Below are 15,213 nucleotides of genomic sequence, written 5' to 3'. Positions count from 1 at the left end.
AATGAAGGGAATCTATTAAGACTGATGTTTCTAATTGCAGTCTTAGTAATAAACTGTGTTCCGTGGTATTAAAAACTATGGGGGAGATTTATCAAACTGGTGTAAAGTAGAACTGGCTTAGTTGCCCATAGCAACCAATCAGATTCCACCTTTCATTTTCCAAAGGAGCTGTGAAAAATTAAGGGTGGAATCTGATTGGTTGCTATGGGCAACTAAGCCAGTTCTACTTTACACCAGTCTAATAAATCTCCCCCTATGTTTTTGAAAAATATGCAAAAACTATTCTTACTGTAAAATTTTCTGTCCAATGCTAGAAACTGGTGACCTAGTTATAGGAGCACTGGTAGTACATCATCTAAAAGCACCATCAGTGTTTTTGCAGATAGGTAGTTGACTATTCTGGTCTTCATAACGTAATGACCCCCTGCCCAGGGGATCCCTAACATGTCTAATAGTTATAAATGACATAATTCCTGTGGTTAGCTTTAGAAACAGTAGCTGTCATCTATGGTTTACTATGTATGATGGTGTATTGTGTGTGACATTGTGTGTGTGTGGTTTAGTTGCAAATCTTTGGATTCTGAGTGATGAGTAAAAACACTGCCTGAATTTTTTAGTTGAATTTTCCTTTGGATTTTGACTATGATATTCTAATCTCCAGTCTACGGTTCTTTGGAGCCACCTTCAACCTAAATAGAACATGTGCACGTCCACTTTTAACTGCATTGTAATTTTCGTTATTATTGTAGGTACAGGAATATCATCGATACCATCTAATAGGTTATTTGTGAACCCACATATACCTTAGTGGAAAATGACTGACTCCAAAGTTACTAGCAAATAAACTGACCCTTTGGTGCCTGTATTCTGGTGGATCATTCCAAATCTGCTAATCCCCAATGCTACCAACCAAAACCAGGGCAAGCTTAACAACAGAGAAATCTGCTCAATATAACTTCACTCTCATCCAATCTGGAGACATTCATTTACTGCTTTTTCATGCACTTATATCCATCAGTTTGAGAGAGAAGAAATACGGTAGGGGTCATCATGACATTTCGTGAGAAAACCAGCGCATTGTCTTTCTACAAAGTTTTCCCACTAACTAATATTAGGCCTTTTACTTAAAATAATACAATAAAACCATTCCCATATGTTCTGCTTACTCAGGCGCATCAGAGGTTTAAATAAGTATTCTTGTAGAACAATTACACTGAGATGATTTTCTTTGGAAAACTAGAAGATGCCTTCACAAAATAGATGTAGAGACGCCAGCTCAAGTTTAATAGATAAAAGACAAGACAGTGGTTTCTGTCAATTAATATATATATATATATATATATATATATATACAGACTAGACAATATATTCACTCATCAAACTCAATTAGATGAATGAGTAAACCAGTGATCCCTTACACAACCAGTAACCAATAAGTCCTTCACCTGAATAAGAAACCCTATTTAGATACAGCATATTATTTATCAATTTCTGGTATCTTGCATATCAAATTGTCAGATGGTGGAGGTATGAGGCTTCAACAATCAACTCAACAATACTTCAAATCTTTTTGGTGTTGAGACCACCCAGAATTAGAAAACATGCAGATGTGGCCATTTCAAGTGTCTAAAACACTACTGATGGACCACTTGTGGATGTGAGCTGCATTTCCTACAGTTCTTCTATGTAAACCCTGGCATACTCATTTTAATATTAGAAGCCCCAAGCTGGTCCATATGACATTAATGTGGGTTAACAGAATTAGAAAAACATGGCTGCTTTCTGCTTTCTTCCCAAAAACAGTGCCACACCTGTCCTTGGGTTGTGTCTGGTATTGCAGCTCCGCTCCATTGAAGTGAAGGATGTTGAGCTAATAAGACCAGACCTGGCAGCCTGTGAATTGGTGTGGTGTTGTTTCTGGAAGGAAGCCATGTTTAACTTATTCTGGACAAAACCTTTAAATGGAGTAACAATCAGACCTGCGTATTTTTGACAGTAAAGATGATTAGTAATAAACATAATTATATGCCTTTACAAATGTAATCAACTAGTTCATTTATTATTTGCATTGCATGGATTGAGCAATCGTTAACTATTGTATTCTTGTTTCCCTTGACATTGGCACTGGCTCCTGGTACTTTCAAATCCAACCAACCAATTATGTAATGTATTTATTTCCTTTACTGTTCTTTTAAGACTCGCATTTCCCCGTCTTTATACCTCGGATACAACATGTCATATTCTCTTCTCCAGTAAGCTGATGTTAGGCACTACACACCTGCAAAAAAATTTTGGGCACAGGAGCAGAGTACTGGTTCCGTCCTATGAGAGAATTTCCAACGAAAATGTGAACGGACCAATACTAGTGCGTAAAATTGTATCTACTTACGAGCTAAACTGTCCTTTCAGCACAAGGTTTGGCCCAGTTCCTGTTAATGTGGCTGTCCCTCCAATACTGGCTGCATAGCATACACACAGCATCATGCCCTTGTTCATTAATTTCTTCTCTTTTTTTTCTTTAGCTTCTAAGGAAATGTCTTGTGTATGTCCATTGGCCACAACTGCAGAAAGAAAAGTACATTTTTCATCTAAAAGGACACACTACAGGAAAAAGATACGAATGGGTTATCTCTCAGTACAAACTTTAGAAACTTTAGGTATAGTAAAAACAATAGTATCAAGTGACCTACATCAGTTTTCAGGACCCTCTTAGGCTCTGTTCACACCTCAGGAGATCCCATTACATTTGACTTGAAGAATAGTGCAGCATGCAGCATTATTTTTCTTGTCAAAATGATGGACACCCAAGCTTAACATTTTATTGACTTCTGTCTTTAGGCCTTTCCACCAAATTAGAATTGTACCATAAATACCTAAGCAATTCTCCCACAAAGCAATTGCTGTGGTCAAGTCTTACCTGCTCAATAGACAATGGACTCTGCTATTCAGGGGTGTCGCTAGGTCAAAATATCCTGGGCTTGGGCACCAAATATTTAGTCCAAGTTCCCGAATGTAGTTGCCGCCGACTACACAACTGTATTGCCATCTTCAGGACCTAGGCCTGAGGTCTATGAGACAGAAGAACAGCGCAGGCGGTCATATTGTGATGACATCATCACAACCTCCTGCACCAGATCTCAGGCACCACGATGCATGTTGCACATTGATTTCATTGCTAGTACCTGAGCCAGGAAGCGTGCAGTGGCTTGCATTGCAGACGATTATGGGGAGTCAAGTGAGTATTATGTATTTTTTGTCTACACTATAGTACTAGGGGCACCATGTGGCAGACGGGTCACTATAACTACAGGGGGGGTACTATAACTCCTAGGGGCACCACAGAGGGGCATTATACCCACTGCTTGACCTTTAGAAGAAGTAAAACTCTGGATTCATGGATGCCACCTACAGGAAGGTGTTACCACCTTCAACTGTGTCTGAAAGTTATAAATGGATTGTGCTGATCGGCAGACAGTACCCTGGAGGTTTTCCAGGGATGGCAATGTATGGGCTACGTGTGTGTATGACTAGTATATAAGTTTGTACAAAAGACTAGTTTGGTAGTTACCCCCCTACCCCTTACCTGTATGTCCCCTGTGTTTCTTCCCATAGTTAGATAGTTAACTTTTTATTCATAATTCCCCATATCATTAATAAATCCCCTTCTAAAGATCCAGTATCTATTGTTGTTAATATACTATTAGCTGGCACCCCGACACGCAGCAGATTTTAGTGGCGGACCCAGCTAGCCCTTTATAAATCAGTGGTGTCTGTCAGGCACTGTTGGTGATGAATCTGGCTCTCTGATATTTTAATTTTTTTCTGCTGAACAGAGCCTTAGTCCTCAGGCACAGGTTCCCAGATATTTCTTGCTGAAGGGCCCATATTGTACAGAGACACACAGAAGTTATTTTCTTGAAAATTCATATGCAATCCTTAAAGGGGTTGCCCAGGATTTTACTATGGATGACCTAGCCTCATAATAGACCATCCGTTTCTGATTGTTGGCATTCCGACACCCTGTACCCCTATGATCAAGTGTTTCAGAGTAGCTCTATTGCCAGAAGTCGGCACCTGAACTCTACAGCTCCATCCATTGTGTAGTGGATGGAGCTGGTTACTGCAATACTGCTTCCATTCACTCCCATGGGAGGAGCATTGCAGTAACCATTCCCGTCCATTACACAATGAACAGACCTGAGAAGTTCCAGTGACAACTTCTAGCACAGGAGCTACAGCCGGTTAGTTGATCATGGGGGTGCAGAGTATGGGACCCCTGCCGATCAGATATTGATGGCCTATCCTGAGGATAAATACCACATTAACAAGAGACAATAGGGAAAAAGTAAAAGGATAAGCAGAATGGAAATCAAATGGTGCCAAAGGATTTGGTATTTGTTTTTTTCTCCTGATGAAGGGGATAAGAGTATTCCCTGAAACATGTTGAGGTTATTAAAGATTCCCTAGGAACGGAGAGAGTGATTCTTCACAAGTCATCTGTGGGATTCTAACTTTGGTCGACCCTGTCATGGGTGGTGTGGGACACAAGCTAGATGCTCCCCCTGATGATTCCCCCTCCCTAGTGAAGTGAGTAAAATATCTACAGGTGGGTATAGGTCACCTCTAGTTGTTTTAACTGTCTCTTATGCTAAGGATAGACAACCAATAAGCAAAATCCTGGACAACTGCTTAAAGAACATACTGTATATTTTGGCATGTGCCTCTGTTTTTTCAGCAGCATACTGTGCTTTGTGTGGGAACCATAAGGCAGAGCAGGGAACTTTAGTGATTCCATGTGGTGAAAGACAGGTTCTGTGCACACAGCTCTGCCATTAGCATGAACATTGCTATACAGTCCATACTTAGAATTTTTATAAAGTTTTTGTATTTAGATCCCCCCCCCCAATCTTTTCAATAAAAAAATGCAAAGTCTGAACTAAACCAGTTTTGCAGCACAGCGATATATTTCCGCCATTATATATACAGTGTGGTCATTTTCTTCTGAAATGTACTCCAGATGTAAGCACCATTCGTGTAAGGCCTCATGCACACGACAGTTTTTTTTCACGGCCCGCAAAAACGGGGTCCGTGGGTCCGTGATCCGTGACCGTTTTTTCGTCCGTGGGTCTTCCTTGATTTTTGGAGGATCCACGGACATGAAAAAAAAGTCGTTTTGGCGTCCGCCTGGCCGTGCGGAGCCAAACGGATCCGTCCTGAATTACAATGCAAGTCAATAGGGACGGATCCGTTTGAAGTTGACACAATATGGTGCCATTTCAAACGGATCCGTCCCCATTGACTTTCAATGTAAAGTCTAGAGTTCTTTTATACCATCGGATTGGAGTTTTCTCCAATCCGATGGTATATTTTAACTTGAAGCGTCCCCATCACCATGGAAAAGCCTCTATGTTAGAATATACTGTCGGATATGAGCTACATCGTGAAAATCAGATCCGACAGTATATTCTAACACAGAGGCGTTCCCATGGTGATGGGGACGCTTCAGGTTAGAATATACTGAAAAACTGTGTACATGACTGCCCCCTGCTGCCTGGCAGGTGCTGCCAGGCAGCAGGGGGCAGACCCCCCCCCCCTGTTTTTAACTCATTGGTGGCCAGTGCGGCCGCCCCCCCTCCCTCCCCTGTAGTTAACTCATTGGTGGCCAGTGCGGCCGCCCCCCCCCCTCCCTCCCCTGTGCGGCCGCCCCCCCCCTCCCTCCCCTGTAGTAAACTCGTTGGTGTCCAGTGGGCCCCCCCTCCCTCCCCTGTAGTTAACTCGTTGGTGGCCAGTGGGCCCCCCCTCCGTCCGCTATAGATAACTCATTGGTGTCCAGTGGGCCCCCCCTCCGTCCGCTATAGATAACTCATTGGTGTCCAGTGGGCCCCCCCTCCGTCCGCTATAGATAACTCATTGGTGTCCAGTGGGCCCCCCCTCCCTCCGCTGTAGATAACTCGTTGGTGGCCAGTGGGCCCTCTCCCCTCCCTCCCCCTCCTAATTAAAATCGCCCCCCTATCATTGGTGGCAGTGGTGAGTACCGATCGGAGTCCCAGTGTAATCGCTGGGGCTCCGATCGGTAACCATGGCAACCGGGACGCTACTGCAGTCCCGGTTGCCATGGTAGCTTAGCAATTTGTAGAAGCTTCATACTTACCTGAAGAGCTGCGATGTCTGTGACCGGCCGGGAGCTCCTCCTACTGGTAAGTGAAAGGTCTGTGCGGCGCATTGCTTATAGCACAGACCTGTCACTTACCAGTAGGAGGAGCTCCCGGCCGGTCACAGACATCGCTGCTCTTCAGGTAAGTATAAAGCTTCTACAAATTGCTAAGCTACCATGGCAACCGGGACTGCAGTAGCGTCCTGGTTGCCATGGTTACCGATCGGAGCCCCAGCGATTACACTGGGACTCCGATCGGTACTCACCACTGCCACCAATGATAGGGGGGCGATTTTAATTAGGAGGGGGTGGGAGGGGAGAGGGCCCACTGGCCACCAATGAGTTATCTATAGCGGACGGAGGGGGGGCCCACTGGACACCAATGAGTTATCTATAGCGGACGGAGGGGGGGCCCACTGGACACCAATTAGTTAACTACAGGGGAGGGAGGGGGGGCTGGCTACCAAGAAGTTAACTACAGGGGAGGGAGGGGGGGGGGGCGGCCGCACTGGCCACAAATGAGTTAAAAACAGGGGGGGGGGGGGTCTGCCCCCTGCTGCCTGGCAGCACCTGCCAGGCAGCAGGGGGCAGTCATGTACACAGTTTTTCAGTATATTCTAACCTGAAGCGTCCCCATCACCATGGGAACGCTTCTGTGTTAGAATATACTGTCGGAAATGAGTTTTCACGAAGTGAAAACTTAGATCAGAAAAAGCTTTTATGCAGACGGATCTTCGGATCCGTCTGTATGAAAGCAACCTACGGCCACGGATCACAGGACACGGATGCCAATCTTGTGTGCATCCGTGTTCTTTCACGGACCCATTGACTTGAATGGGCCCGTGAACCGTTGGCCGTGAAAAAAATAGGACAGGTTATATTTTTTTCACGGCCTCGAAACACGGGTCACGGGCGCGGTGTAAAAACGGTGCACAAGCCGAGTTTTCTACGGCCCCATTGAAAGTCAATGGAGCCGCAGAAAAAAACGGAAAACGGCACAACGGCCACGGGTGCACACAACGGTCGTGTGCATGAGGCCTAAATCACCATTCAGCATTGGCTCAAAGGTTTAAAAGTCCAGAAGTAGAAAGACGGTCAGATTAACTTTTAGGAGAATCTTAAGGTCAATGTTTAATTGGTGAAGTTAAATAAGTAATTTTAGACAAACTATACCAGAAACCAGCGTAATGTAAATGTCCTATTTCTTAACACAATATTAACCCTTTAAAACAACAATTGATAACCAAAGAACAATCCTGGGAGTATCTGTATTTTGTGTGTAAGTAAAATAGAAGAATGTTTCCACTGTCAGCAGATGTTCTAGTTGTGGTTAATGGATGCCTTTTTTTTTTTTTTTTTACTGAGAATTACAATGATCTGTGCCTTTACTACACATTTACTGCTTGGCCATTATAGAGTCCATATCAAAAACTTTAATTCTGTAAATGTAAAATTAAAATGAAATGTCAAATGTAAAATTAAAAACACAATGCTACCTTTTGGTTGCAATTGTTTACTGTTTTTCTATATAGCACCCGATGACGCGTTCCTGCCAGCCAATCACTGTAATGCCAGCAGCCAACATGGCTACTGGCATTACAGTGAGGGCAGTACTTAGCTGCACGTTTATTGGCTGCTTAGCAGGTTTTCGGCCGAGCATGCTCAATCATCACTACTTCTGACACGTCTGTTTTAATAGCTTCATGCATTTCCCACATACTAACAATTCTGGAGCATCTATTCTTAAGGCTCTATGTTGTGCTATTCCTTTATTATTTCTGCTAGAAGTTATGAATAATTTCTAGCAGTCTGCAGTAAGGGTACAGAGGGGAGGTAACCAGTTGGGGGGCGTGTACCTGCACAGTCTGACGATGGCAGCACTGATTGGATAGAGTGAGTCTGTGCAGGTACACGCCCCCAACTGGTTACCGCCCCTCTGTACCCTTACTGCAGACTGCTAGCAATTCATTCATAACTTCTAGAAATAATAAAGGAACGGCACAACATAGAGACATAAGAATTGTTATTACATGGGAATGCATGGAGCTATTAAAACAGACATGTCAGGAGCGGTGAAAGGTCCTCTTTAAACTTTTAAACATGGCACAACAAATTTAAAGGAAATCTATATACAGTAAGGGTACTTTCACACTTGCGGCAAAGGGATCCGGCAATCCGGACGCAAACGGATGCATTTATGAGACAGATCCGGATGTGGATCCGTCTCACAAATGCATTGCAATACCGGATATGTCTTTCCGGTTGTCATCTGGAAAAACGGATCCGGTATTTATTTTTTTCTCATTTTTAAAGGTCTGCACTTGTGCAGACTGCAAAACCGAATCCGTTTTGCTGGAACACTTGGTGCCGGATCCGTTATTAATGCATTTTTATGGAAATTAATGCCGGATCCGGCATTCCGGTAAGTGTTCAGGATTTTTGGCCGGAGAGAAAACTGCAGCATGCTGCAGTATTTTCTCCGGCCAAAAAACATAAGAGGGACTGAACTGATGCATCCTGATGCATACTGAACGGATTGCTCTCCATTTAGAACGCATTAGGATAAAACTGATCATTTTTTTTCCGGTATTGAGCCCCTGTGATGGAACTCAAAACAAAAACGCTAGTGTGAAAGTACCCTAATAGATTCACTGTGACAGAAAGAGACTATCGTGTGTGTGGTAGCTGCCCCTGGCACTTCCTGGTCTTTGATGGAGGTTGGCAGTAATCCTCCTCTTCCTGGAGACTATATGAAGCAACGAACAGGTATGACCACTCTCAATAGGCGTCTCAGCAAATAAAGTGTTTCATAATCTGTATTGTGATTGTATTAGCGATGAGAATATCCAGAGAGTTAATATCCATGCACAGTATTTCAGGGATGGGCCAGTTTCAGAATACATCCCTGAAAATTATGCAGAGTTATACAGTACAACACTGGTATTAAATGTGCAGAATAAGGTCAGAATAATTCCTGTACTTACCATGCACATCAGTCAAGGGGATGATATTCTTTTTATCCATAAAATCAGATTGGCCTGAAACGATGACAATATTAAGGTTAATAACTAACACTAACCATATGTGTAGTTGTCTTCCATCCATCCTAGGTCAGGTTCACACTGCTTTATAGCACCTCTGAAAAAAAGTATTCCTATGTATACCACGACAGGTAAATTCACTCCACTGCTTGAAAAGGACTTAGGTCTCCGTTTGACCTGCTATCTGTTCATTTCCATTGCTTTGCTTGACATTGTAGCACAGCCTACCACACTTTTCTGTCTGACAAAAAATCCAGAAAACAAGCAGAAAGCAGGTCAAAGTGAGTTCAGAGATGAATTCTTTTAACTCTGTTTCGCCCATTAAAGTTAATTTACCTGACAGGATATTCAAGTATTCAACATTTAATTTACCTGACAGTATTTTCAAGTATTCAAACATATATCCCCCATGGAAAACCCAATGGGGAGCCTTCATGGGGTTCATCCATCTGAAACATTGATGGCTAGGAAGGATATGCCATCAATGTCAGAAAGGTGCGGGTCTCACTTCTATCTCCAGAACAGGGCCCAGACATGAAGGAGAGCACACCGTGCATTCGAGGCGTGCTTTCCATTCACAGCTATGGGGGTTCTGCAAATAGCTGAACGGATGCGCTTGGCTTTTTTTGGAAGCCCCACGATGGTGAATAGAGAGCACACTAGCACATTTATCGACTGCCGGAAATTTCTGATCTGGTGCTCGGCTATTTTCAAACCTCCCATAGTGATGAAAGAAGGGGGGCTGCGCATGCGTGGTGTGCTGTCCTTGACTTCAGGTGGACCATTCTAGAGATAGGAGCGGGTCTCAGAGGTGGGACTGGCATCTATCTGATATTGATGGCATATCCTAGCGATATGATATCAATCTCTGAGATGGGAATACCCCTTTAACCCACTGTAAACCCATTCTTATAGGCATGTCAAAAGAGGAGTTGATTTCTGAGACTTTGTGTTGCACATATATTGTTATATATAGTATATATATATTATATATTGTTATATATAGTTTATGGTTATTTTGGACAATTTGCTGCTGGTTCTAGAGATGCAGCAGGTCGCGAATAGAGAATCATAGTCGAAAGTGATTGTCCAAAGTGACTGAGCAGATTAAGATCAGAACAGTTCCTGCACTTACCTTGCACATTGGTCATGGGGATGGTATTCTTCTCATCTAGTTGCATTTCTGAATTTGTTTGTCCGTCTGGATCCAAAATGGAAGGGTCCGTGCTTGGTATTATTAAGCTGACTTAAAACTGCTTGAACAATAGGGACCATCATGGCTGTGGTTGCTGTATTGCTAATCCACATAGACAGAAAGGCGGTGACTCCCATGAACCCCAACATTAATCTAAGGAGAATTCGGAGGAAATCATTGTTAGTAATGAACACACCCTTGCGGTGGTCCTGCTGTATGTGAACCACTGCATTACAGTGTTAGTTCATCTTTGGACAACAATTTGCAGGTTTTATCCACCTGTCATATCCACTGGCAATCAAAATTAGAGAACAATTTATGAACACTTGATTTTTTCAGAAATAATGTAATCTACATTGATCATCATTTGAAGTATTTTTTGTAAGGGCTACACCATGCCATTAGAACAGTGTTTTCCCAAAATAACCAAAGTATATCAACATAAATCCTTTATTTTTCAAAAAACCTGATGATCATAATTGGAGAACAGCAATGACTGTAGCTCAGAGAAAGATTCTAACTAAATTTTCTGAAGGTTACAACAGTCACCAATCAATAGGAAGTGTACAGGCCCTTGCTTTGAATGACTTGAGCACATCTGCAGCCACAGGACATCACTAGTCTCTCACACTGCTCTGGTATGATTTTGGTCCACTCTTCTTCCAGTCTCTTCAACAGTTCTGTGACTGTTGTGGGTTTCTTGACCATAACTTTGTCACCAAGGATTTTCCAGAAGTTCTCTATTGGGTTTAGATCAGGGTTCTGGGCTGGGCATTTCATTGTTTCAATGTGTTCAGTTTCAAGGAACTGCTTTACCCGTTTTGCTGTGTGATAGGGGACATTGTCCTGCATTAAGATATCTGGGTGATTGAGTGATGAACGCAAGGAAGGAACCATGTGTTGTTGAAGAAAGTTCTGATACACACTTGCGTTTACTCTGCCATGTAGCTGTATGAGAGGTCCAACTCCTGCTGCAGAAAACATTTCCCAAACCATGACACTTCCTTCTCCACCTTTCACTGACTTCTTTACACACTTTGGGTTCAGTCTTTCCCAGTTGTTGACGAAACATATTGTTTCCCTATACGACCCAAATACGGTACATTAAACTTGCTTTCATCACTAAAATGAACTCTGGACCACTTCTCCTCTGTCCACACAACATGCTCCTCAGCAAAGGGGAGTCTAGCCTTTTGATTCTTTCTGATAATGAGAGGGCTTTGAGTCCAAATGTTCTTAAACGTCGAGACAATGTATGGCGAGACAGATCCTCACCCTGTTCGGTGCTGAACTGGCGAGCAATTCCAGCTGCAGTTTTAAAACGATTATCCATGGAGATTCTCTGCATTATCCTGTCCTCTCTTGCATTTGTCTTTCGAGGGCGACCAGCCTTCTTGGGGGACTTGAATGAGTTTGTGATGTTGTAAAGACGCAATATTCTAGAAATCAGACTTGGAACAACCAACTTCTCTTGCTATGGCTGATAGGGTCACCCCTTTGGCATTCATCTGGACAACCTGCTGCCAGAGGGTTTCAGTCACTTTGGAACGGCACACCATTTTGGCAAAGTCACAGAAAACTGGAAAGTAAGACTGCCAGTTAAATAGGAAATTAGCACCAGTTGCCAGATTAACACCAATAACTTGCAGGTATCTGAAAGTGTTCTCCAATTTTGATCAGTGTTCTTTTTCAATTATCTTATTTACTTTTTTATTCTGTGCTTTAGAATAAATACAATTTATAAAAGAATCCATAAATACTGCGATTTTACTCATGTTAGGATATATTAACATAGGACTACACTACGACCTTGACATTTCGGAAATTGTGTGTTGTTCTCTAATTTTAATCGCCACTGGGTATATGTAATGCTGGATAATATGGAAATATTTGACTAATTATGAACTTATTCTGAATTACATGGTGCACACAATCTCACCCTAAGGTGAAATCACAATTCTGATGATGGTCTCAAAGTTACTAATAAATCTGTCAAAGAATTACTTTTATGGGCATCACGGACAAGTATTTGGTACCTCCTGTGACTTAATTGCAGCGTCACACATTACACTAATCCTAGAATGCTGTTCTAGGAGCTACTTTATCTAAACCTATTAAGAGAACAATAGAGCTGTCATACTGTTACTCCAATTCTACACCTACTATGAGCAGGGCCGTTTCTTGGGGCGGGGCGGGCAGCCGCCCGGGGCGCTGTCAGAAGGGGGGCGCCGGCAGGGCACAGCAGGAGGTGAGCGCTGCGCTTCCATTGTGGAAGCGCTCACTCATCTCCAAAGTCATCTCATCTGTATCGCCGTCCTCCCTGTTCCTCTGATAGGCTGCCAGCACTAGGCCAGCAGCCTATCAGAGGCCGGTGCAGGCGGCGCGATGACGTCAGGCCAGCGAGGGACACAGGCCGGAAGAGGCTGCATCGCATCCTGGAGGAGGTAAGTATACGTTTTTTTTTATATATGTAAAAATGACAATCCTGGCACATAAGGGGAGATGCTGGGCTGGCACAAACATAAGGGGGGCTGATGGCACATAAGGGGGGATACTGGCTACTGGCACATAAGGGGGGCTTCTGGCACAGACATAAGGTGGGATACTGGCTACTGACACATAAGGGGACTGCTGCCACATAAGGGGGGCTACTGGCACATAAGGGGGGCTGCTGGCACATAAGGGGGGCTACTGGCACATAAGGGGGCTTCTGGCACAGACATAAGGGGGGCTTCTGGCACAGACATAAGGGGGCTGCTGGCACATAAGGGGGTCTGCTGGCACAGACATAAGGGGGGCTACTGGCACATAAGGGGGGCTTCTGGCACAGACATAAGGGGGCTGCTGGCACAGACATAAGGGGGGCTGCTGGCACAGACATAAGGGGGGCTGCTGGCACATAAGGGGGGCTACTGGCACATAAGGGGGGCTACTGGCACAGACATAAGGGGGGCTACTGGCACATAAGGGGGGATACTGGAACATGATAGGAGGCTACTGGCACTTGATAGGGGGGCTACTGGCACTTGATAGGGGGGCTACTGGCACATGATAGGGGGGCACTCAGGCTACTGGCACATGATGGTGGGGGGCTCTTATTACTGGCACATGATTGGGGGGCATCTATGGGGGCACATCTTAGGCTAGTTTCACACTTGCGGCAGGACGGATCCGACATGCTGTTCACCATGTCGGATCCGTCCTGCGGCTATTTCGCCGTGCCTGCGGACCGCCGCTCCGTCCCCATTGACTACAATGGGGACGGGGGCGGAGCTCCGGCGCAGCACGGCGGTGCACGGAGAAAGCCGCCGGACTAAAAAGCCTGACATGCAGTAGTTTTAGTCCGGCGGCCTTTCTCCGTGCAGCGCCGTGCTGCGCCGGAGCTCCGCCCCCGTCCCCATTATAGTCAATGGGGACGGAGCGGCGGTCCGCGGGCACGGCGAAATAGCCGCAGGACGGATCCGACATGGTGAACAGCATGTCGGATCCGTCCTGCCGCAAGTGTGAAAGTACCCTTACTGGCACATGATATGGGGGCACATCTTATTGGTACATGATTGGGGGCATCTATTGGGGCACTTATTACTGGCACATTATTGGGTGGCACTATAGGGACATCTACAGAGGCTAAAAAGAAGGGGTATTTTATATGGGGGCTCTGTATAGGAGCATTTTATACTGGGACACATTATGGTGGGTACTATGGGGAAGGGGGGAGAGGAGCACTATGGGGTCATCTACGGGGGCACTAGAAGAGGTATTTTATATTGGCACATTATGGGAACATTAGCTCAACTGGGGGCATTACGAGGGGGTATGTTTTGCACATTATAAGGAGAATTATTTCTACTGGGGGGCATTATGGTGGGCTTTTTTACTCCCCCATGGTATGACCCCCTAGTAGCAGCACCAGCCTATCCCTGCTTTGCTATCCCTCTGCCCCTTAATCCTTATTATGAAATCTTTCTCATTAGGATAAAACACTACATCAGCTCCCGCCGAGCCCCGGCCAAAGTGTTGAAGTGGCGTCCGAGATCCCCAAGGGCCAAGCCAAGTAATTGTAAGTTTTCATGTGAAATATGTTTATGTTATACACATATAGCCTACACTGTGCCACACAATGTACAGTATACCGCTACACTGTGCCACATCATATACAGTATACCTCTACACTGTGCCACACAATATACAGTATACCGCTAAACTGTGCCACGCAATATACAGTATACCGCTACACTGCGCCACGCAATATACAGTATACCGCTACACTGTGCCACGCAATATACAGTATACTGCTACACTGTGCCACACAATATACAGTATACCACTACACTGTGCCCCACAATATACAGTATACCTCTACACTGTGCCCCACAATATACAGTATACCGCTACACTGTGCCACACAATATACAGTATACCTCTACACTGTGCCACACAATATACAGTATACCGCTACACTGTGCCACACAATATACAGTATACCTCTACACTGTGCCACAAAATATACAGTATACCTCTACACTGTGCCACAAAATATACAGTATACCTCTACACTGTGCCACACAATATACAGTATACCTCTACACTGTGCCCCACAATATACAGTATACCTATACTACTGCTGAAATGAAAAAGATAAACGGACAAAAATTCTTAAAAAATTGTTTTCTATGAGCATTCAGTTTAAAATAAATGACCCTTTATAATGCCAGTGTCCCTTTAAGTGTGTTTTCATGCTTTTTCCCATAGGCTTCTGTATAAAATGCATGACAAAAACATATTTAAAAATGTTTAATTCTAAAAGGCCACCCCAAAAAAAC

The 15,213-nt window shown here is 44.2% G+C and overlaps 1 protein-coding gene across 1 annotated transcript in view; it reads right to left on the bottom strand.

Annotated features, from left to right (window-relative positions):
* The window catches only part of LOC122932452 (solute carrier family 13 member 5-like), an 85,372-nt gene that overhangs the window by 17,644 nt on the left and 52,515 nt on the right, over positions 1-15,213 (bottom strand). Inside the window, 4 exon segments of the mRNA XM_044286860.1 lie at positions 2,390-2,561; positions 9,139-9,192; positions 10,331-10,418; positions 10,420-10,543. Of these exon segments, the coding sequence (XP_044142795.1) occupies positions 2,390-2,561; positions 9,139-9,192; positions 10,331-10,418; positions 10,420-10,543 (438 nt within the window).

Source organism: Bufo gargarizans, chromosome 3, assembly GCF_014858855.1.
Source record: "Bufo gargarizans isolate SCDJY-AF-19 chromosome 3, ASM1485885v1, whole genome shotgun sequence".
Taxonomy (NCBI): Eukaryota; Metazoa; Chordata; class Amphibia; order Anura; family Bufonidae; genus Bufo; species Bufo gargarizans.
This window is presented reverse-complemented; position numbering and strand designations above follow the sequence as displayed.